This window comes from Mesoplodon mirus (genome assembly GCF_964341445.2).
Source record: "Mesoplodon mirus genome assembly, chromosome: 4".
NCBI lineage: Eukaryota > Metazoa > Chordata > Mammalia > Artiodactyla > Ziphiidae > Mesoplodon > Mesoplodon mirus.
The window spans coordinates 94,641,207-94,665,912 of NC_138979.1; the positions used below are offsets into that span (position 1 = coordinate 94,641,207).

Below are 24,706 nucleotides of genomic sequence, written 5' to 3' on the forward strand. Positions count from 1 at the left end.
CTCTGCACTGCCATCGGAGGCCATTATTCCCTAAAACATACATCTGGAGCTCTTAGCAGCTTTCCTTTAAGCCGAGGGAATGAAAAGGTCTTCCAGATTCAAGGCACCCTACACAGACCATCCCAAGGAAGTCAGCAGTGTATGAAACTTAAAGTGTTGATCACTGTTAAAAAATGTGGTGAACAAAGAAACATTTGCTAGATTTCAGCCAACTACTAAAAAAAAAACAACTCAGTGGAAAACATACAATTCAGCTGTAGATGGGGGTCAGAAGCCCCTGGTTCCCTGCCTCTGCCAGGGGTGATCTTGGGTGTCATCTTGCACTGATGGAGTTGCTGGGGACACAGTGGAAGAGGATGTGAAGAAGAGCAGGGACCTCTGTTAATCAGGGACCTCTGCATGAGCACACGTTCTTTTGTCAGTATTTTAAATAGGCAATTTAGCACATTATCTGAAGGACACAAAAGAGAACGTTGCCATAGTGTCCAGCCAGCACAATGCACCGAGTATAACTGATACCTTCTAAAGGTGTCACATGACCTACATTCAGCAATGCTCAGGGAAATGGTATCTTCTAGTTACTTAAGGGGTTTCTTTTTTCAGGCATTTATTCTAGTCGCAAAGAGCCTCTCAGCATCATCGTTTGATTTCCCCTTCTTTTCTTTAATTCCTTCCTCTTATGCATTTTCCCCCTTTCTCAAAAAGGCAAGGTGTGAAATAGAAAAACGTTCATACTGTAATGCAGCTGTTATAATGCAGCCTGCACAGGGGCAGGTGTTTAAAGCTCAGGATATTAAGGACCTTTGTTTATGGATGTATTCTGACTCTCAGCTGTGTGTGCATGATAATTTTTAAGCTTTCATTAAGAAAGGGTAGGGGATGTTTTGTCTACGTACCGTCTTTGCTGCCTCCGCAAAGTTTTCCCTTGTCTTGGCCACGCACTGGCCATGGTGTGTCAGAAGTATACCGCCACCTCATCAGAGGACTTGAATGTGGCACTTTCTACCTTCCCCTGATTCAGCTGTGCACAGGGACACTGTTAAACATTGTGTGGCCTGGACCCTGGCATTGTTGTCCCGTGATTCCTGGCAGGCTTTGAGTCAGCACATTCTGCCAGGAAAGAAAGGCCAGATTCCTCTTGCTTCGCTCGGGCACTGGATGTGGCTTTCTGCTATTTTCCTTCCCCGGTGGCGCCCACTCAAAACAAGCTGTTTTCCCAGCTTTAGAGTTTGGGGTTGTGTGACCAGCTGGAGTCAACGCCATCATCTGCACTGCAAGGGGTGAGGGAGGACATCTTATTTTTGGCAGGACCATCTATCACCAACTGAGGCAGAGGAAAGGGAGCCGAGGGTGTTGGGCAAAACCCAGACCCAAGACTGGGATGAATCAGGAGGAGGGCGTTTATTTCTGATTTGGTGGAGATTCGATTCTTAGAGAAGACACTGAGGCATTAACTCTTGAGTGAGAAAGTGAGAGGCAGATGGAGAGAAAGAAAATGCTTGGTTTTGAGGCATAGCACGTCAAACTTCGAAAGAGACACTAGTTGCAAAATTGACAACATGTAAGTCCAATTCTCTCTAAATCTAAGTCGGTGTTTTCAAATAAATACAGGCATTTCCGCTCAGATTTCCTTCCTCACCCTTGGAAACACCAACAACAGTAATATCTAACACTAACATAGCACTTGCTATGTGTCAGGCCCTATTCTAAGCACTTTATATATATATTAATTAATTTAATCTTCCTTACAACACTATGAGGCTGATACTATGACTGTTCTCATTTTACAGATAAGGAAACAGAGTGATTAAGTAACTTGCCCAAGTGCACACAGCTAGTAAGTGGAAGATCCGGGACCCAAACCAAGACTTCAAGCTCTGGCTCTGGCCTACTGCACCCTTGTTCTTAGCATCCCTAAGGTCAGACATTGAGGGTTATCTTCGTATTTCAATATCCTGGAAACAGCTTTTGGTCTAAAGCTCTAAACTCTGGTTTCGTCAGGTTAGTCTTCTTCCCAAGAGCCTGCAGTGGCTCCCGGCGGCCTCCTGCAGACATGGAGCTAAAGGCCCTGACCCCATCCCAGGCTCACCTGGGTCCCCTCTTAGATGCAGGGGCAGCCTCCTTAGAGGTTCCTCCGAGCGTGGCCTTTCTGTTCTCCCCACTGCGATGCCCTCCCCATCTCCCCTCTGTTTGTCTCCAAGATGTTGATCACACTTATCTCTCTTGTCCTTTACACTTGTCTCTACTGTACAATCCGTCCTCTACACTGGATTCTATTTGTTCATTATCTGTACAGGAAAGTTCAGATTTTTCTTCTAGCAGTATTCTCTGCTGTGTAGTATAAAGCATCTCCATATCAGAATAACCAGTTATTGAATTCATCCTGTATATACACTACATCTTCTCTTTCAACAGGACTGTAAGCTCTTATGGACAGAAATTATGTTCTATTCTTCTCATTCATGCATTCCTTCATTTTTCACTCATTAATTATTTACTGAGCCTCAGCTGGGGTTGGCTGAGAGCTATGCCAAGTAATAGTCTCTCCTTCATAGGCAAACACTAGAGCAGGCTGTTTAAAAACCAGAAGCCATGCTAGAGTTGTTGGAAGACAACCTCCTTAGCATACAGAGGAGACCAAGGCCCGATGAGGGACTGACCCGCCCAAGGCCTCAGAGCCAGTCGGGGTTCGAGGCAGGTGCTCCCGGGAACTCCTTTCCTGGCTCCCCTCTGCCAGGAGAGCAGGGACCATTCTGTCTGCCTGACGGGTTAGTACTCATTGAACTGTGCGTTCCTGCACACATCCTGTGGGCCTCTCTGAAGGGCTGGCGCTCTCCCACCCTCCCAGGAAAACTCAGGGTCAGGCTCAGCATTATCCTTCGACAATTAACAGCACTAGCTCCCGAGGCCCAGCCTTCCTTCCCTCGGCTCCTGCTCTGCGGCACCTCCAGTAACGTCGCTCTCACAGCTTGGGCCCAACCCCCTCAAGCCTAGACGTTTAGTGCAGTCGTGTTTAAGAGCAGGGGTCCAGGAGTCAGAGAGGCCTGGGCTCAAGTCCCACCTCCTCCACTTATTAGCTTTTGGACATTGGACAAGTTATGTCCATTAGTTCAACCATGACTTGATTGCCCTCTTTCGCTGGCTGTTCCAGGCTCTGGAGGTTGAGTCTAAGCAAGAGTGACATGGCCTGGTTCTCACAGACCTCACGTTCTCCCTAGGGAGTCAGACCATCAGCATATCAACAGGCAACAACTGGGAGAGAATTTCAGGGAGGGATATGTTATTGGAAAAGAGCAGGGAATGTGACTGAGCTGGTGAGGCAGGGGCCAGACACAGAGGTCAGGGATGATCTTGAAGAGGAAGTGACTTATAAGCTGAGATCTGCTCTGTGGGAAGGACGGGCCTCAAGAAGGGCCGGGCCACAGTAGTGCAAAGGCCCTGGGACAAGGGTGGGCCTGACCTGTTTGGAAAACAGAAAGATAAGGTTTCTTCATCTGGGAAAAATATGGCTGGTAAAAATACCCATCTCCTTGGGGTTGCTGTGAAGACTAAATGAGGTGAGTGTAGAGAGGACTTGGTAGCGCGCCTGACAGTAAAGGTCAGCTATTTACTATTGTCCAGAGGATCACTGCTAGAGGGCACGGTCCAGCCTAACCCAGTCCTATCTCTGTGGAACACAGTCTCTTTTTCCTGATTTTGGTAATAGCACTTGTTGTTCCCTCTTTGTGGAATGCACGCCCACTCCTCCCCTCTCCCACCCCTTGCCTGGCAAACCACTAACGATGCTGGAACTCTCAGCCGAAATGACGGCCCTTCCTTCTCCACAGCCATGACCCTGGCCCAGCAGGTCACATCCTGCATGAGACCCTGTGGCTGACAGAGAGACCCAGACCACTAACGTGAAGGCTCTGGAAGGGCCTGGCCCCCGCCTCCCATCTCACCTTGCTGCACACCCCCTCCCCCAGCTGTATGGCCACCCACCTGGGCCACCCTCCGCCTCGCCCTCATCCCTCAGGTCTGACCTCAGACGTTACCTCCTGACTCGCCGTCTCTGCACTGTAGCTTATAACACCCTGTTCTTTCCTTCAAATGTGCACCTCACATTGCGATTACACATGTATTTGTGTCGACTATTTATGTCTGCCTCCCCACCAAAGATGGAAAGTTCCACAATAGGGGCTACATCTATTTTGTTTCCCCACTAGAACTTGGAACCCTCTCAATAAGTATTTGCTGACGAATGTTCCCACCCTCTGCTGCTGTTTTTCCTGCTGCTCAGTCTGTCCTTGGCCTCCTTTGCTGGCTCCTCCCCTTCTACTTGGTCACTAGATGCTGTTACTTCTCAGGGCTTGACCCAGGCTCTCCTCTGCCGGTAGCTCCCTCCCTAAGGGACTGCACCCTAGCCCACAAGCCCATTGCCTTGGGTGACGCCCTAATGTATACCTCTAGCCCTGGGGACTTCTCTAACTGCAGACCTGCATCTTCAAGGCCCCCCGTCCCCGACACTTCCTCCTGGATGTTTCAAGGCATTTCAAACTCAGCACATCCCATGCTGAGCCATGACTGTCTCCCTGGACCTGAGTCGGTCTGGGGCCCCTCACCTCAGGGAAGAGCAGTCAGGCAGGATGAAAATCTCACAGTCAGTCTTGGTGACCCCTTCCCCTTCTTTCTCATATCCACCTTCCCCCAAGTCCTGTTGAGTTCACCCCCAAATATCACTCAGCTCATCGGCCTTTGCACACCCCACCTGCATCCCTTCCGCCCTCATGCTGAGTAGCTTCTGCCCTGTTTCCCTAACAGCAGCGCTTGTGCGCTCGCTCCAGTGTGTCCCCCACCAGCAGTGGTGGGGGTATTACAGAAAGGCAGATCTGATCATGTCACTCACCTACTTGGAACCCCTTCGTGGCTTCTCATGGCTCCCGGAATAAAGTCAATTCCCCTCCGTGGCCCTGCCAGCTCTGGTCCCGCCTCCCACTCCCTGCAATTCTGTTGATTGCTGTGTGGGATGGGAATCCATCCTGGGCTCAGGAAGGGAGCAGGGGAGGGAAAGCAGAACTGTGGGGCTTTGGCAGGGTGACGCGGACAGCACAGCCCTTGCTCTGACGTCGGATGGTCCAGGCTAGAGTCTAGGCTGGCCGAGGGCTGAGCAATGCTTCCAACAACCTACTCATAGAGCTAGGCTTTTCAAAGCCTCCTCCTTTCCCTCCTGTAGGCTCCTTTGTGTGGCTGCCAGGGAGGTGTGCAGGGCAGGTGTCTGAGTACAAACCCCAGTTCTTAAAATGCTCAGGGCTAACTTGATTTGGTCTCGTTACCTCTCTGGTTTCAACTTGACCATGCTCACCTCTCATCCTTTCTCTCCAGCTACGCTGGCTTCCCTGCCACTCCTCAGCGTCTGCAGGCACACTGGACTTACAGGCTCCGCTGGAACCCTCTCCCGGAGACAGTCCGCCACCTGCGCTCTCCTCTCCTCCAGGTGTCTGCTCAAAGGTCCCTTCTCAGGGGGCCTCACCTGGCCTCCCAGCCTACACTCACGCCCCACCCTACACACTTCCTATCCCCTCCCCTTGCTCTATTTTTCTCTTTAGCACTTAGCACCGCGTAACAGACAATATATTCTACTTATTTATCTTGTTCATTGTCCATCTGCCCAGACTAGGATGTCAGCCTCATGAGGGCAGAGATTCTGTCAGCTTTTTCATTTCTGGATCTCCAGCATCTAGAATAATACCTGCCACATAAATATGTCTTACAGAAATAAATAGACTTTTTCTTTTCTGCCCTCACTGGGTTGTGGGCTACATGCTAAGCATATCTCTTCAAAGCTAGAGATCTGTCTCAGACCTTTTTGGAGCTACCCCTTTCTCACCTGACCCACATCCAGTGCTGTATGGTGGTCCCTCCCCCTCACTGTTGGCTCTCATAATACTCATTACTGAATCCTCAGGACTGGATCACATTTCCGGGGTCTTTCTGGGATAAACCAAGTGCCTGAACACTGACGGTCATCATTAATTGATGCTGATATTCATTTATAATTATAGTTATTATCTGACATGTAAGGGTCCATTCTGCTCTGCAGTTCTGGCTGTAACTGCTGGACTTCTGGGGACGGAGTTGACATGGGCTGCGTGGGCCCATTTTCACAGAGGCTGCCCCTGGGAACACAGATATGCAGGCTTTGGCAAGTGGCAGAGCCCCTCAACAATTTTCTCCCTTTCCACTGGCTCTCACTCAAATTGTTTAAGAGCAGAAACGCTGGAAGGGGTTCCTGTGTTGTCTGGAAGAGTTGTTCTAGTGGTTCTTCTAGCCTGGGGCCTGTCCAGGTGAGTTGGGGCAGTGTAACCAAGAGATTGAAAATAGATAAGAGGGTTGGTGGAGCCTCCACCCTCAGCTGTGGCTAAGAACCAGGCCTTCCTCGAAGCGTCCTGAGGAGTCTCTAACCCCTGCCCTCAAGCCTCCACTGTGCCATGTGCCAGCTCTCTCCAGGTGACTCTGCCTCGGCCTTCCCCATGGACTTCCCAGGACTGGTGCTCAGAGCCCCTCAGAACTCACCCTGCCCCAGCCTCTAGCCCCCAGACCCTGCCAGGCCTTACCTGAGCCCCTGCTGGTCACTGCTCCCTGAGACATCTGACACCTTGGTGTTTCCAGGTCTTTGCTTGGGTGGTGGCAATGCCACCACTCACAGCAGGGCAGAGGAGGTCTCTCAGAGATGCCAGCCACATCTTCTTAATAGTCCTGTGACCCCTGGACAGGAGACCCTGACAGCTGTGTGACCACACAACCTGAGTGTCAGCCTGGATGCTGCCTTTCTATTCAAATCATTCTAGTGATTCCTCCAGCCAGGAAAACCTAGGGGTCAATATCAGTCAACTGATTTTCAGTCAAACACAAAAATTTTCTGGGCAGGAGGAGGCAGCGAGAAGGTCAGGCAGGAACGACCCTTGAAAGAACTTGGGGTACCAGCACAGACAGCCTTCACAGCCCGTGTAGTGCCCCTCCCCAGGACTGCTCACTCCTGACCCTTCCATCTGTCTGTCTGCATCAGAGCAAGCAGAGGAGTGGACATCAGCTGTCAGGTATACTGCTTCTCTCGGGCAGACTGGATATAAATCTTATCAGGGCTGGACCAAAGAGAAGGCCCTTGCCGCCCCAGAAGACAGCAGCTTCCAGGCAAGCATTAAACAGCCTTGCATTCAGAGATGCAGCACTTTTCCCCCACTGCACCAGCTTTGGTTCGTCCAAAATGCAATAATGGAGACAAAAAACAAGGAAATGAATTAGAAGAGTGACAAAATACCCATTTTTCCTCTTTTTCCATTTGCTCCTTTTTCACCTTTTGGGCCCTGGAGACCAGGCTGTCCATCTGATCCGTTGTGTCCTGGTAACCCACCAATTCCTGGAGGTCCTGCATCAAAACACAGGAAATGGGAACATTTAAAAAAATTTAAAAAATTCTTCACGGAAGTTAACATGATTTCCTTTAGCCAGTGAAACTGGCCAGGCATTGACACCTCTTCCAGATCTTCTCTGGCTTCTTCCTTTCCTTCTCTACCTTCCCTGCCCCCACCTGAAGCAGTGACAGGTGGGGAATGGTGATAGCAAGTTCTCAAGTGGGAGGGAACAGGAGAGCTGGTGATTGGGGCAAAGAGAAGGAGGGGGACACAGTGATAGTCAAGGCTGCCTTCAGACTCTTCTTCCTTCCCTGCCTCAGTCCCTTCTGAGTGATCCTGGGGAGCCAGCCACCCATATCCTTCCCATGAACTTGGAAAATCCATGGGCTCTTACCTGCTGGGCCAGGTGGTCCTACAACAGAAAAAAAAATTTAGATGATAAACCACAGATGGAAGAAAGTGAAGCCAACACCACAACCCAAAAAACAAAGAGCACCTTCCCCCTCTTAAAATGTACTAATCATCTATGGGCCCTAAGGAACCATCCCATGCCTTTTATTTAGAACTCAGTATATTTGCCCAAAGATTCTTAAAAACAATTCAACAAAGACCCATTTGCCAATCAAAACCACTTTTGCTTAAATTCCAATGGACTAAGAATAATTTCTAAGTGGCTTCAATATAGACTCATAAATCAGTCATCTCTTAAGCAATCAACTTAATTAAATGAGGTTTGGTGACAATGTGGGTGGGCACTAGTGCAGCCCTGGCACAGGTAGGTGTCAGGAAGTGCTGCTTTTGCATGGCTGAGATCCAGCTGTCCCAGGAGCAGCCCCAAACACGCTCATCCAGCCAGCCTGTCTCCTCTAGGCTGCCAAGGGGAATTGAGAGCAGAAGCTGGTTTGCTTGGTCCCTATTTTGTTGCATAAAATAGCCTGAGAAAACTCAAGGGCCCAGATCAGGTAACAGACACCTTTCTTAGTGTGTAATTACCCAAGGATCTAAGGGGTTCATGTGAGTAATTTACACATAATCTAACACAATAATTTTGCTTCCACAAATAGTCTTAGTATCAGTTATTCCATTTAAGCACTCGGACAAGCCAGTGAGATCATAATATGAACAGTTGAGGGTCTTTTGTTTCTCCGGACCACATATAACAATCACCAATATTGGAGTGGGTAGGTCTTTCTAAAGATCCAAGCCTGTGACTCTTCAGAAAACCACCATTTATACTGATGAACCTAGTGGCAGGGCAGGAATAAAGATGCAGATGTAGAGAATGGACTTGAGGACACAGTGGGGGAAGGGTAAGCTGGGACGAAGTTAGAGAGTAGCATTGACATATACATACTACCAAATGTAAAATGGATGGCTAGTAGAAAGCTGCTGCATAGCACAGGGAGATCAGCTCGATGCTTTGTGATGACCTAGAGGGGTGGCATAGGGAGGGTGGGAGGGAAATGCCAAGAGGGAGGGGATATGGGGGTATATGTATACATATAGCTGATTCACTTTGTTGTACAGCAGAAACTAACACACACAACACTGAATAGCAGTTATACTCCAATAAAGATATATATATACACACACATATAGATAGATAGATAGATAGATAGATAGATAGATAGATAGAGATATATAAAAGAAAACCACCATTTACTAAGCACTTCTGTGTGCACCAAAATCTTCCTATAAGTAGAAATCTTGATTCTTGTGTCTGCTGTGTTTACGACCTATCTGAGGAAGGTGAATACTTTGAAACCACAACGAGATGAGGGAGCTACAGAGAAGCAAACCCCTACAGAGGTGCCGGGGAAGTCTGGGCACATGGCAGTCGGAGAAGGCTCTCAGAGAGAGTGAGCCTTGAGCTGTGGCTCTGAAGACACAGTGGCCTGAGATGGCTGCAGGGGTGAGGGCTGGGCATCCCATGCAGGAGACCAGCTGGAGAAAAGGTACAGGGCGGGGAGCTTGCGTGATTCAGGGTGAGAGAAAGGAGGAAGAATGGCTCAGCTGGAGTGTGTAGAGACGAGGCTGAAGTGTATACTTGGCAGAGGGATGTGGGGCAGCAGCACTTGAAGACCAAGTGGAGGGGTGTAGACGGTATGTGCAAGGCAGTGCAGAGCTACAGTAGATTTTTTTTTTTTTTTTTTTGCGGTACGCGGCCCTCTCACTGTTGTGGCCTCTCCCATTGCGGAGCACAGGCTCTGGACGCGCAGGCTCAGCAGCCATGGCTCACGGGCCCAGCCGCTCTGCGGCACGTGGGATCTTCCCGGACCGGGGCACGAACCCGTGTCCCCTGCATCGGAGGCGGACTCTCAACCACTGCGCCACCAGGGAAGCCCAACAGTAGATTCTTAAGCAGGGGCGGATGACACTGAAATCAGCGTGTGTTTGATATCCTCTCTGTAGATGGATATGGAATAGAACTAGGGAATGAGATGAGAGAGAGAAAGAGACAGGGAAGGAAGGGGGTGGGGCAGGGAGAAAATATCCAGAGGATCTTTGTAGTTAAAGTTTGGGACAAGGTTGTGGATAAATGCGGTTGGTGACTGTAGAGTTCTAGAGGGAGCTAGACATTCGAAAGGTATTTCCGCAGAAGAATGGGCAGGACGTGTCCATGTCTGATTGGGTAGGAAACAGCTGAGGAGGCCTCTCAGACGACTGAGCCTGGACACTGATGAGCCTATTTGACAGACATGAAAACTTTGGGAAGAATAAGTGTGTGAAGGTATGCTTTCAATACATACAGTCCTATGTTGGGCAAAAATGATTTGCTGAAAACGGCACGGCATTTTCTACGGTCAGTGTAGCCTGTAGTCAGTGTGGTCAGTTTACCGCCAGATGGCGCACACATGCCCTGGTAAGGAGGTGATATGGCCCTTTGAGAGCTGTCAGAAGAAATCAATCAATCGTCAGTCCCGACTGCAGATGGAGCCAAATTCAGATGTGCAGATTGGTAGAAAACGGTAAACAAGCAAGAATCAACTGTATATAGTAGGTTTCAAGAGTTCTCAGGGAGGGATAAATTGGGAGATAGGGACTGACATATACACACTACTATATATAAAATAGATAACTAATAAGAAACTGCTGTATAGCACAGGGAACTCTATTCAATACTCTGTAATGATCTACATGGGAATAGAATCTAAAAAAGAGTGGATATATGTATATGCATAACTGATTTACTTTGCTGTACAGCAGAAACTAATACAACATTGTAAATCAACTATACTCCAATAAAAATTAATTAAAAAGAAAAAGGACAGTCCAATAACCATTTCCATGCAGTGGAGTATTGGAGAGAGGTCCTGGCTGGAGCTGTATACTTAGGACACATTAGTTATGGCCAAGGGTATCACTATGATGAAGTGTTTAGATCAGCATTTCTTGACACTGACCTGAGATCCTTGATACCCTAAGGCTACAGTTTTTACACATTTGAGGCCACAAAATCAACTAGAATGCTTGTAAAAATGCAGATACCTAGGCCCCATCTGGAGATTCTGATTTGGTTTGGATTTAGAGTAAGGCCCAGGAACTGGCATTTTTACCAAGCACCACAGCTGTATGGGATGCAGGTGTTCCTGGGTCCCCTCGACCTGATGTGAAAAATTTCTGGGAAAAGAGTCAGTCACTCACCTTAAAGGGGCTCCTGTCCCTAGAAATATTGGAAGCTACTAGCCTTCAGGTAAGAGTGAAATGTCTGAGCCAAATTTGGGGATGTAGAGAGGGGGACACACCCCATCTGGAGGGAGACAGGTGATAGAAGAAGCACGAGGAAAGAGAGAGTGATCTGAAGATGGAGGAGGGAAGCCAGCAGGTCTCATGCCTTGAAGCTAGAGAATTTCAGAAGAGAAAGGATGACAAACGGTTCCAAAGAGCTCAGGAGCAGAGTGCTACAGTGATGATGACTGTCCCAATATCCCGGGATGCCAATTGAGCTGCTCACAGCCCCTTACACCCAGAAGAAGCCCCAAATATGAGTCATTATAATAACGTCAAATGTGTGCCTACTAGCTATTTAGCAAACCATCTTTCAGAATTTTTTTTAGCTCCTGACCCTTCTCCTCTTCTGGAATAACAGACCCTCTAGGAACACGTGTGGGCAGCCACATTCATGTTAACACTGTACGCAGGGCTGTTTCCTGGGCCTGCCAGCAGTGCAGCTACACAGGACTCCACGCTAAGAAGGGAGCTCCCTGCTTGGGTTTAAATGCTCTGCAGTTGCCGTTTGGACATTCTTAACCATTTTTTCTTTGAATTTGTGCTTTGTAAGTGAAGTCTGCTGGGACAGTGGACCATGGCCCAGGGGCTTTGAGTCTTGGTTTGTATGTGGCCCTGCCTCCTATCTCCTCCCTGCCTCCCCAGGACAGATTTCCCCTGCCTGCTCCTGTGCCCCTTGATGTGTCCTCCCCACTCCCTGCCCCATCAGTAACTGCTGCCACCTGCCACCCCAGTGGGGGCCCAGGCTCAAGGGCAGGGGAGGCTAGGGTTGGGTGTGTGCCCTGAGTGCTTTTGTCCCAGGGGGCCCCTGTGCCTGTGAGGGTCTGTACTCATGTAGTGAGTAGCCCATGCCTCAAGGAGTACGACATTAAGTAGCAAATAAAAAGCCCCACCATGGCAGGTCAAGAGAGGTTGTGGAAGAAAGGAAAAAGCCTTTTTCCTGCTTCATGAACAAGGGACCCTGCATTTTCATTTTACACTGGGCCCTGCAAATGGCTCTGATTACCCCACCCAACACTCTTAGCTGGAGTTGATTAGAATTGGGTAGATGCGTGATAGGAGCTGAACCACTTAGATTTTTTTCTCCTTGCAATCTAAAGTTGACCCACAATGCCCCTACTTGTGTAAAGTAGAGGTCTGTGGATGGCCATGCACAGTGAAAAATGTCAGTCTGCAGAGAGAAGAAAATGAAGGAGAGAGAAGCAGAGATGAGGGACTGGGTGTCTGCTAGAGAGTCAGAAAGGCTGAGACAGGAGCTGTATGGGTTCCCAGTGGCTTTCCAGTTCCTGGCTCCAGCTCCCTGGGTCAGGCTGCTTCCCCTGCCTCCTGGTCTGTCTGTGAGATACCCTTCTGTCTCATGAGGCAGGCTTTGTTTTCACCAGACTGGGTTTCATTGTCATCTTCCTGGACCCACAGACAGATTGCGTTTCCCTGCCTTCCTTCCATGGTGGGGGTGGGGAAGTGAGATACTTCCAGGCCTGACCTTTTAAAGTACCCAATGGGTGCCATCCTTTGTTCCCCTCTCTTCCCTTGGGAGTCACCTTGGCACCTGGTGCTCAGATGATGGAGCTACAAGACGGCAGCACTTGGATCTCTGAGTCCTCAGAACTGCCTAGGAGAGTCATCCAAATTTCGCTGGACTTTGTGGTATGGGAAATAAGCCTTTGCTGTGTTAAGCCACTGAGATTTTAAGGTTTAATTGTTACCAGAGCATGACCAAACCTAGCTTGACAAATACATCCCTCTATCTTTTTAATAATTTATAACCTCTCACCTGCTTTCCCTCAGATAAGCTCTAATGGGTTCCTGCTACAAGCAAACAGTAGAATCTTAATCGAGACAGGATATATAGGCACCAGAGTTATGGGGAGTGAATAATAAAGAAGTGTAAGTCTCACTTCCTGTCTTCAAGGGCAGGCGCTGGCCAGTGGCTAATGCTACAGGCTTCTGGAAAACCTGACTCCTTGGATGCTCCCACCACAGTCATTCCAAGTCATAGGAGAAGATGCTTATCTCAAATTTCCTTTTAGTGGCCTCCCTTTTCAACCTGGGATGGTGTCAGAACTGATGCTGCCTGACCCAAGTGACCTGCTTAGCACAGCAATGACCACAGAGGAAGTGGCTACACATTTCCCAAAGCCTTGCTGATAGAGGAAAAAAAGAAGCCAAAAAATCCAAATAGGTTTATCACTGCAACAAAAAGAATAAAATACATAGGAATAAACCTACCTAAGGGGACAAAAGACCTATATGCAGAAAACTATAAGACACTGATGAAAGAAATTAAAGATGATACCAACAGATGGAGAGATATACCATGTTCTTGGATTGAAGAATCAACATTGTGAAAATGACTATACTACCCAAAGCAATCTACAGATTCAATGCAATCCCTATCAAACTACCAATGGCATTTTTCACAGAACTAGAACAAAAAATTTCACAGTTTGTATGGAAACACAAAAGACTCTGAATAGCCAAAGCAATCTTGAGAAAGAAAAACGGAGCTGGAGGAATCAGGTTCCCTGACTTCAAACTATAGTACAAAGCTACAGTAATCAAAACAGTATGATACTGGCACAAAAACAGAAATATAGATCAATGGAACAGGATAGAAAGCCCAGAGATAAACCCACGCACATATGGTCACCTTATCTTTGATAAAGGAGGCAAGAATAAACAATGGAGAAAAGACAGCCTCTTCAATAATTGGTGCTGGGTAAACTGGACAGCTACATGTAAAAGAATAAAATTAGAACACTTCCTAACACCATACACAAAAATAAACTCAAAATGGATTAAAGACCTAAATGTAAGGCCAGACACTATCAAACTCTTAGAGGAAAACACAGGCAGAACACTCAATGACATAAATCACAGCAAGGTCCTTTTTGACCCACCTCCTAGAGAAATGGAAATAAAAACAAAAATAAACAAATGAGACCTAATGAAACTTAAAAGCTTTTGCACAGTGAAGGAAAACATAAACAAGATGAAAAGACAAACCTAGAATGGGAGAAAATATTTGCAAATGAAGCAACTGACAAAGGATTAATCTCCACAATATACAAGCAGCTCATGCAACTCAATATCAAGAAAACAAGCAACCCAATCCAAAAATGGGTGGAAGACCTAAATAGACACTTCTCCAAAGAAGATATACAGGTTGCCAACAAACACTTGAAAGGATGCTCAACATCACTAATCATTAAAGAAATGCAAATCAAAACCACAATGAGGTGTCACCTCACACCAGTCAGAATGGCCATCACCAAAAATCTACAAACAATAAATGCTGGAGAGGGTGTGGAGAAAAGGGAACCCTCTTACAGTGTTGATGGGAATGTAAATTGATACAGCCACTATGGAGAACAGTATGGAGGTTCCTTAAAAAACTAAAAATAGAACTACCATATGACCCAGCAATACCCTGAGAAAACCAGAATTCAAAAAGAGTCATGTACCACAATGTTCGTTGCAGCACTATTTACCGTAGTCAGGACATGGAAGCAACCGAAGTGTCCATCAACAGATGAATGGATAAAGAAGATGTGGCACATATATACAATGGAATATTACTCAGCCATAAAAAGAAGTGAAACTGAGTTATTTGTAGTAAGGTGGATGGACCTAGAGTCTGTCATATAGAGTGAAGTAAGTCAGAAAGAAAAACAAATACCGTATGCTAACACATATATATGGAATCTAAAAATAAACGGTTCTGACGAACCTAGTGGCAGGACAGAAATAAAGATGTAGATGTAGATAATGGACTTGAGGACATGGGGAGGGGGAAGGGCAAGCTGGGATGAAGTGAGAGAGTAGCATTGACATATATACAATACCAAGTGTAAAATAGATAGATAGTGGGAAGCAGCTGCAAAGCACAGGGAGATTAGTTCGGTGCTTTGTGACCACCTAGAGGGGTGGGATAGGGAGGGTGGGAGGAAGACACAACAGGGACAGTATATGGAGATATATGTATACGTATAGCTGATTCACTTTGTTATACAGCAGAAACTAACACAATATTGTAAAGCAATTATACTCCAATAATGATGTTAAAAAAAAAAAGAAAGTAAGTAAGGCCTGGGTCTGCTGCCATAGGAAGAGGTAGTGAAAGATGCAACTTCATAAACCTGGTGTTTCCAGGCCTGGAACACCTCCGAGGTCTGTAGGCTTGACTCTTTCTTACTCCTGCTCCCAGCAAGGACTCCCTGGGCCTCAGGATTCATGCCAGCCACAGCTTCAGTGCCAGAGAGGAGCTCTGGCCAGGGTGGGGGTGGTTCCCTCTTTCCCTTGGGAGGCAGGCATGCTTGGCTTTCCTTAAGGGATGGCCTGACAGGGTCCAAGCCCGATTCCACATTTGGAGCCCGAATCCACCAACACTAAAACAACTTGCTAGCTTGCTCAGTGAGGCCAGTTGAGTGAAAACATCATCAGCTACACTAGCTGTTCTGAGAATGGCCTATCCATTTGTTTACCAAAGGTTGAACTGTCTACAGCTTTGAGGCCTCAGTTCCCACCCTCTGTGTGCTGGTCCATCCTCTGCAACCACCCCTGCTGCCAGCTATTCTGCCAGTCCCAGGGCACCTGACGTGGGAAAGTATGTATCTTTCCTCATATGCTCCCATTAAACTGAAGCTTTGGTCCAATCTCATTTATTTGGTGCATTTCAACTTTGGATTATGACCATGGCAACCTTAAAAATGAGTACAGTAGGGATAGCAAATACGTTTTTTTGTTTTTAATTTTATTTTTTTTCGCCGCGTTGGGTCTTAGTTGCAGCACGCAGGAACTTTGTTGAGGTATGCGGGCTCTTTGTTGCGGTACATGGGCTTCTCTCTAGTTGTGGTGTGTGGGTTTTCTCTCTCTAGTTGTGGCATGTGGGTTTTCTCTTCTTTAGCTGTGGCGCACAGGCTCCAGGGCACGTGGGTGGGTTCCAGAGTGCGTTGGCTCTGTAGTTTGCAGCACACGGGCTCTCTAGTTGAGGCACGTGAGCTCAGTAGTTGTGGTGCATGGGCTTAGTTGCCCCGTGGCATGTGGGATCTTAGTTCCCTGACCAGGAATTGAACCCGTGTCCCCTGCGTTGGAAGGCGGATTCTTTACCACTGGACCATGAGGGAAGTTCCAGCAAATAGGTTTTATTTCAAGTGCCAATTCTAATCAATTAGTACAACTTTCTGCAACACCAGAAAAGAATGACCTGAGACCTGAGGCCATGCTTGGCAGCAACTGTGATCCACTATTGATGTCTGCCTGGAAATAGGATAAGAAGTGTTATCACTGGGTTGGAGTCTCGTGGCTGCAAGGAGAATGGGCACTGTGGATTTCAAGCAACTCTGTTGCAACAAGCAGTTCAGCAATATTATGGTTTAGAGATTTTCCAACAAGCCCCTATGTGGAGGCCACTGGAGGTGAAGAATTACCCAAGACCTGCCTTCTTCAAGATACCTGCTCTTCCAGAAGATATGCTTCTGGGGTCCCAAGGGAACCTGGGCTCAGGGGTAAGATGTATCCAGAAAACCACATGTTATTTGACAAACTCTGCACTAGCAAAAACCCCAGACTACTCTAGCTAGTGAACTGCCCTCACTATTCACCTGAGATGTCACCAGCTGCACAAAACTACACGGCATCTGTCTTTGTCCCCAGAGCAACCACAGCTGAGTCCTGGGAAAGGGTGAGGAATGGGGTTTCATGGTCACAGCTGGACTAGCCTCAAGTCACATGCACCTGCTTTTTTAAAGATGAATCTAGTGTGGAGCTAGATCTTGTTCTCAGGCCCCAAGCCCAGGGTCTGCCCTGGCAATCCTTCCTGAAGGCATTTTCTGGGAGCTCTGGACCAAGGCTCTCTTCCCCTCTCCCCGAAGTTCCCCAATTCAGTCCTGGGTCCTGTCACCTCCCCACCCCCAATCCAGGCAGCTTGGCCTATCCCTAGGTACCTCCTTGCCTTTCAACTTGTACTTTTCACACCTAAGTTTTAATTGAAGGGATTTCTGTGTAAAAGGAGGCCCAATTTCAAGCTATCATGAAAAATGAAGGGGCTGGCATTTGAAAAGCATTTTTAGGTGCCAAAGAATAACCTCCTCAACCCATTTCCAGCATAGATGCGATCCCGCCAGTCTCTCCTAAGTGGTCTCAATAGCTCCAGCCCACATTCACTGAACAGCTTGGCTCTCATTCTATCACTATAAAAATCAGAAAGAAAGAGGCTTTTCCTGTGCCTCTCAACAGGGCTTTTGTGCCTGTAATTCCATCCATTTGAGCATTTCTCTAGCGCTCATTACTGTCACACACGGGAACCCTGAAAAGGGACTTCCGGAGATGGAAGAAAGCTGCTTAAGCCACAAGGGTTTCAGAATAAAGGATCAAGCTGTTCTGAAGATATTTAATTTTCTGTGAGGGCTGAAATGTGACTTGAGTAACTCAATTAGCATCTTCTAAGAAGCCACAGGATTATGGCTTTTCTCTCTGAGGCTAAACTAAGCGAACAAGAGTCAGACTTGGACACAGGGTTCCTCAGAGAAGCATCTTTCTTACCAGCCCACCACTCCCATTAATCACTTACATAAATCACAGGTTTAGTCATTCAACAGACTCAACTAGAGCTCCTAACACATGGCAGGTAACGAGAGGTCCTGGGGAGAATATTGCAGAAGAGGTTTCTTACAACTCCACACACACTGTGCACTGTGAAGTGACCAGGACCTCCCCAGAGCCTGGGGCAATAGACTGAGGAGATCCAACACAAGCTTCAGATGGCTTCAAAGTCTTGTGGTTATCTTTAAAGTCCATGAGAGCTATGCATTTACTCCGTAAAAGGATTTTTTCTTTCTTTTTTAAATTGAAGTAGAGTTGACCTACAATATTATATTAGTTTCAGGTACACTACATAGTGATTCAACATTTATATACATTATAAATTGATTACCATAAGTCTAGTAGTTTGCCACAGTACAAAGTTACTGCAATAATATTGACTATATTCCCTATGCTGGACACTACATCCCCATGACTCATTTATTTTATAACTGGAAGTTTGTACCCCTTAATCTCCCTCACTTACTTCACTTACTCCCTAACCCCCCTTTCCTCCCTGTTTATTCTCTATATCTGTGAGTCTGTTTCTGTTTTATGTTTGTTCATTTGTTTTGTTTTCTAGTTTCCACATATAAGTGAAATCATACAATATTTGTCTTTCTCTGTCAGACTTATTTCACTTAGCATATTACCCTCTAGGTCCATCCATTTTGCTGCAAATGGCAAAATTTCATTCTTTTTAATAGCTGAGTAGTATTCCATTGTATATATATACCACATCTTCTTTAACCATTCATCTGTCAATGGGCACTTAGGCTGCTTTCATATTTTGGATATTGTAAATAATGCTGCAATGAACATAGGGGTGCATATATCTTTTCTAATTAGTTTTTTGTTTTCTTCAGATAAATACTCAGATGTGGAATTGCTGGATCATATGGTAGTTCTATTTTTAATCTTTGAGGAACCTCCTGTTTTCCATAGTGGCTGCACCAACTTATAATCCCACCAACAGGGCATGAGAGTCCCATTTTCCCCACCTCCTTGACACTTGTTTTTAGTTGTCTTTTTGATAACAGTCATTCTAACAGGGTGAGGTGATATCTCATCGTGGTTTTGAATTGTATTTCCTTGATGGTTAGTGAAGTTGAGCATCTTTTCATGTGTCCATTGGTCCTCTGTATGTCTTCCTTAGAAAAATGTCTATTCATGTCCTCTACCCATTTTTAATTGAATTGTTTGTTTTTTTGATATTGAGTTGTTTGAGTTTTTTATATATTTTGGATATTAACCCCTTAACAGATATATCAGTTGCAAATATCTTCTCCCATTTATTTGGTTGCCTTTTCATTCTGTTGATGGTTTCCTTTGCTGTGCAAAAGATTTTTATGTAGTCCCATTTGTTTATTTTTGCTTCTGTTGCCCTTGCCTGAGGAGACAGAGCCAAAAAAATATTGCTAAGACTGATGTCAAAGAGTGTACTACCTGTTTTCTTCTTACATTTAAGTCATTAATCCATACTGAGTTTATTTTTGCATATGGTATAAGAAAGTGGTCCTGTTTCATTCTTTTGCATGTGGCTGTCCAGTTTCCCCAACACCATTTTATTGAAGAGACTGTCTTTTCTCTGTTATTGGCTTTTAACATTTCTTGTAAGGCCTCTTTAGTGGTAATGAATTCCTTTACAAGCTTTTGCTTGTCCGGGAAACTCTTTATGTCTCCTTTAATTCTGAATGATAACCTTGTTGGGTAAAGTATTCTTGGTTGTAAAATTTTTCCTTTCAGTACTTTCAGTATACCATGGCACTTCCTTCTGGCTATAAAGTTTCTGCTGAAAAATCAGCTGATAGTCTTATGGGGGTTTCCTTGTACATAACTAGTCTTTTTATTGCTGCTTATAAGATTCTTTAACTTTTGACATTTTAATTATAATGTGTCTTGGTGTGGGCCTCTTTGGGTTCATCTTTTTGGGGATTCCCTGTGCTTCCTGGACTTGGATGTCTGTTTCCTTTGCCAAGTTAGGGAAGTTTTCAGATATTATTTCTTCAAGTAGGTTTTCTGTCCCTTTCTCTCTCTCTCTTCTTCTTCTTATGGGACCCCTGTAATTCAAATGTTAGTATGCTTGACCCAGAGGTCCCTTAAATTATCTCATTGTTTAAAATTCGTTTTTCTTTTCACTGTTTTGGTTAGGTGATTTTCACTATTCTGTCTTCCAGATTGCTGATCTGTTCTGCATCCTCTAATCTGTTATTGATTCATTCTAGTGTATTTTTCATTTCAATTATTGTATCCTTCAGTTCTGATTGGTTCTTTTTTATATTTTCTTTCTCTTTGTTGAAATTCTCACTGAGTCCATCCATTGTTCTCTAGAGTCAGTGGGCATCTTTATGACTATTACTTTGAACTCTTTATCTTATAAATTGCTTATCTCTGTTTAATTTAGTTCCTTTTCTGATGTTTTGTCTTGTTTTTTCATTTGGAAGGTATTCCTTTGTCTCTTTATTTTGCCTAACTCTCTGTGTTTGTTTCTATGTATTAGGGATGCTGGCTACATCTCCTAGTCTTGGAAGAGTGGCCTTATGTGAAAGGTGTCCTGTGGGGCTCAGTGGTGCAATCCCCCCTGGTCACCAGAGCACTGCTATGGGCATGCTGATGCATGGGGCTGGTCTTCAGTGCAACTGACTTCGAGGCCAGTCTGGGACTACTGTGGGTGCTCTGTGGTGCAGGGCTGGCCCCCTGGAGTGGGAGCCACTTTGGAGGGGTGCTGGTGCCAGCCAGGGCTGCCCAGCGGTTGGGGCAGGGCAGAAAGTGTTTTGGAGGGACCAGCTGGAATGGGTCCTCAGGGGAAAGTCAGGGTGGGGCACACAGTGTTAGTCAGGTTGATGGACAGTGACAGAAATGGTGCCCGCCAGTGGTTCCATCCCCAGAACCCTGCCCCTCCAGCGCACGCCTTAAAATTCATCAGTGAGTCTCCTTCTCATGTGACCCAAGCACTTTTCAAGCTGCTGCCTCTGTGCTGGGAGTCAGAGTGAGTGAATGTGTGTGCAAGCCCCTCAGGAGCGTCTCAGTCTCCCACAGCCCTTCCACTTTCCTAAATGTAAACCTTACTGGTTTGCAAAGCCAGGCATTATGGGGGCTTGTCTTCCCAGTACAGATCTCCCAGGCTGGGGAGCCTGATGTGGGGCTTGTAGCCCTTGCTCCTCAGGGGGAATCTCTGTGGCTGTGACATCACTCCTGTGTGTGGGTTGCTGCACTGGGGGTGTGGGTTGGACTAGACTGTGTCTCTGCCACTCCTGCCTGTCTCACTGCATCCTTTGCTTTCTGTTCTTAGTTTAGAAAATCTGTTCTGCTAGTCTTCAGGTGGTTCTCAGAGATAGTTGTTCTATAAGTAATTGTAGTTTTGGTGTGTCCACGGGAGGGAGTGAGCTCAGGGTCTTCCCACTCTGCCCTCTGGATGTGGACCTCTCCATAATACACATTTAATGCAAAACTAATTTCCCTCTGTTTCCTCAGAATGCTACACCCCCTTCTCAGAGGCAGGAAATGAAGTGTCTGAAATCAGGCACCATAGGCCCATCCTTGGGCCTGGTTAGTGCCTGGCTGGGGCAGAGGGTGATGAATTGGGTGACTGGCCTCAGTTCAAGGTACCACACATTTCTAACTACCCAAGACCTAGTTATTTTCCATGGCCATATTACTATGGCCATACTGAAAATATTATTATTTTTCATAATTACATTATAATTGGCTTTTAGCCCAGTAAAAACATATGGTAAAAGCAAACCAACATGTATTTTCATAACCTAAAGGGTTCCTAGGTATTCATTCTGTCCCTGGCCCATTGGCCAGCACAGGTGTTCCCCATATGAGCTTCTGAAGGGCATGAGGCAGGCGTCCCTGCCCTGAGACAAGAGGCTGGTCTCTCTCAGACTCTGGAATAATCACATCAAGACCATTCCCCTGGAACTTCCCTGGCAGTCCAGTGGTTAAGACTGTGCTTCCACTGCAGGGGGTGCAGGTTCAATCTCTGGTCAGGGAACTAAGATCTTGAGCAGCCAAAAGAAAACAAGAACAAAAGACCACTCTCCTCTTCCCCTGCCCCATCCACCAGCCGCCATTCCAGGTCCTAAGGCTTGATGTGCCTTGAGGTTAATTCCCTCCCTCCTTTCTACTTGTCCTTGATTCACTGAGTGGAGGGGGACAGAGTATGACCAACCTCCAGTCCCACCCAGCACATAGTAGTCACCACACAAAGCACTCTTCATAAAAAGTATTTTCTTAACTAATTAGCAGTTTGCATCTAGAGCTTCCCATTCAAGCTGTATGTATGATATAGGGAAATAATGACTTCTGGTAAGCACTCTCTACTATTTAGCAAGGTCTTTTTCCTTTCTTTTCCCGTTTAAAAAACTAATGGAAATAAGGAAAACATCAATGGCCTCAGTTCAGGGTACCACACATTTCTAATTACCCAAGACCTAGTTATTTTCCATGGCTGTATTTCTATGGCAATACCAAAAATATTATTATTTTTCAAAATTATATTACTGTTGATTTTCAGCCCATTGAAAACATCTGGTATACAAGTAAACCAACATATATTTTTATAACCTAAGGAGTTCCTAGGCATTCATTCTGCCCCAGCCCTTTGGCCAGCATATGTGTTTCCCGCGTAAGCTGCTCTTGGTCAGTGCTTGGCCAGCCTACCTGTCAGGCAGATACCCCTGGTGCTGTTGCACAGGTCCACCATCACTCGGATCTGCAGGAAGAGAGAACCATTAATAGCGGTATGGTAGGCAGTGGACCCTGAACTTGCCCTTTATTCAGACAAGCAGAAAGCAATTATAAAAATTTACAAAATAACTTCAGGAGAATATGTAGAAGTCTGAGGAAAAGTTAACCTAAAACTGAAAAGAAACCCTTAAAAGATCTAAAGATTTTTTTTATATCTGCAGCTCATCTATCAACATTGTCAACAGAATCTCCTTGATTTCTACCAAACTCTGAGAAGGCCAAGGATGGGGAAGAAATCACCAAATCTACATCCAGGCTGGCCCCCACAGTGTCTGAAGGGCTCAATCTGTGGGTCTGAATAAAGAGGGCTGGTGAGCTTAGCAGTCAGAAGCAAACACTTAACTATCTGAGTGAGTACGGGTGAGGTACTTAACTCCTTGACACTTTGGTTTCCTCTGAAATTGTAGATTATATGAGTAGCTGTCTTGAGGGTTAGGCAGCTCCATGTCTGGCATGTGGAAACTGCCCTTAGAGGAGTGATTCTCATGCCATGTGGACACTGCCTACTTGCCACTGGATGGCCACCTGGAATACATGGTCACTGCATTGTGGTACCATCCTGACACCTGGTTCCCACACACCACTTTACACTCCTCCTCCCATGCATTTTCCACGCCGCTGCTAATGAGCTTCACAAAACCCAAATCTGATCAGGTCAGCCCTGCTTCAAACACTTTTGTGACTCCTTGCTGCTCTAAAGATACAGCAAAATTCCTCCTTCTCCGGCCTCAGCTCACACCATTCCCCCCTCCCTTTCTGTTCTCTAGTTCCACTCTGCCTCAGTTTTCTGATCTGTAAAATGGGGCTATTTGTAGTACTTACATCTTAGGATTGTTGTGAAGTTTTAGTGAAGTTATATGTGAAGCTCTTAGAACAGTGCCTGCCATGTAGGAAGCACACACAAAAGTGTTTTCTGTTTTGTGGAGGCAGCAGAGAGTGCAGATAGAGGCATGAATCCTGAAGTCAAACTGCTTGTGTTCTAATCATGGCTTTGCCATTCACAAGCAGTGTGACCTTGGGAAAGTTACTTAACCTCTCTGTGCTGCAGTGTCCTTGTCTGTAAATGGAGTTTACAGTACCTACCTTACTTAAAGCATGGTTATGTGGATAAATGAGTGAATACAGGCAATACTCTTACAACAGGGCCCGGCATATGATAAGCAAACTCTATTTATGCTACTGTTTTGATGGTTCCTTGGATATGCCTAGAATGACTTAGTTAATTTATCAATTTACCATCCAAGAATTTCAAATTTATACATAGAGCAATTTTTAGACCCAAATAATGTGGCATTTCAAAACTGTAGGAAGAAACATTATTAGTTGGGAAATGGAGTTGAGACAGCTGGATAGAAATGTGGGGAAAAATTAAAACGATGGATCCCTATTTCACTCCTTACACTAAACAAGTTAAGTGAGCCCCATTAATCAAAAAATTAAAAGTTAAAAACTAGTGAAAATACTGAAGGAAACCTTGGGAAAAATATTTATAATGGTATTAGAGTAGGAAAGACTTTTCTAAGAAAGAAACAACGCTTACGCTATATATAGGAAAAATGTGATAAATTCAACTGTCTAATAATTAAAAATTTCTGCAAGAGGTAAAATACTACAAACAATAACAAAGGAGAAATACAAACTTAGAAAAATAATTGCAAAGGGCTTGTATATAAAGAGCTGTTACAAAGCAATAAGGGAAAAAAACAAAAACAAAGGAAAATGGGCATTGGAACCAGGCAGAAAGTTCAAAGAAAAAAAATAGTGCTTTATCTTCACTTACAGTTGAAGAAAAACATCAAATTATGAAATACTATTTTTACTTCTTAGGTTTGCTAATAAAAAGAATAACAGAGCACTTCTCACAAGGGTGTCAGGAAAGTAGCACTCTCATATTGTGTTGATGGAAATGTAAAGGGATACTGCCTCTCTCGAGGGCATTTTGACAATATCTATGAAAATTTAAATGGATCTACATTTTGGCTCATCAATTACGCTTTGAGATTTATTCTACAGATACACTCATATATGCATGAGAAGATGAAAGTACAAAGATGGTTGTTGCAAAAATGTGGGCAAAAGCAAAAACTAGAAACAACCTAAATAATGATCAGTGAGGTCTGGTTAGAGAAATTGTAGCATATTCACATAAGGAAATACTGTGAAAAAGAGTAAATTTAAATCCATAAAGCTGATATTGAAAGATCTCCAAGATAAGCGAAAAAATACAAGGTACAGAGCAGTATGTATAG

At 45.5% G+C, this 24,706-nt stretch overlaps 1 protein-coding gene across 2 annotated transcripts in view; it reads right to left on the minus strand.

Moving 5' to 3' along the window:
- The window catches only part of GLDN (gliomedin), a 68,958-nt gene that overhangs the window by 16,289 nt on the left and 27,963 nt on the right, over window positions 1-24,706 (minus strand). The window contains exons 2-4 of one of the 2 annotated variants that reach the window (XM_082617137.1): window positions 22,371-22,422; window positions 7,786-7,803; window positions 7,334-7,405 (exon numbers count right to left, since the gene is read on the minus strand). In XM_082617137.1, the coding sequence (XP_082473263.1) occupies window positions 7,334-7,405; window positions 7,786-7,803; window positions 22,371-22,422 (142 nt within the window). Of the gene's footprint in view, window positions 1-7,297; window positions 7,406-7,785; window positions 7,804-22,370; window positions 22,423-24,706 lie in introns of both variants that reach the window. The other variant, XM_082617136.1, reaches the window with a different exon arrangement.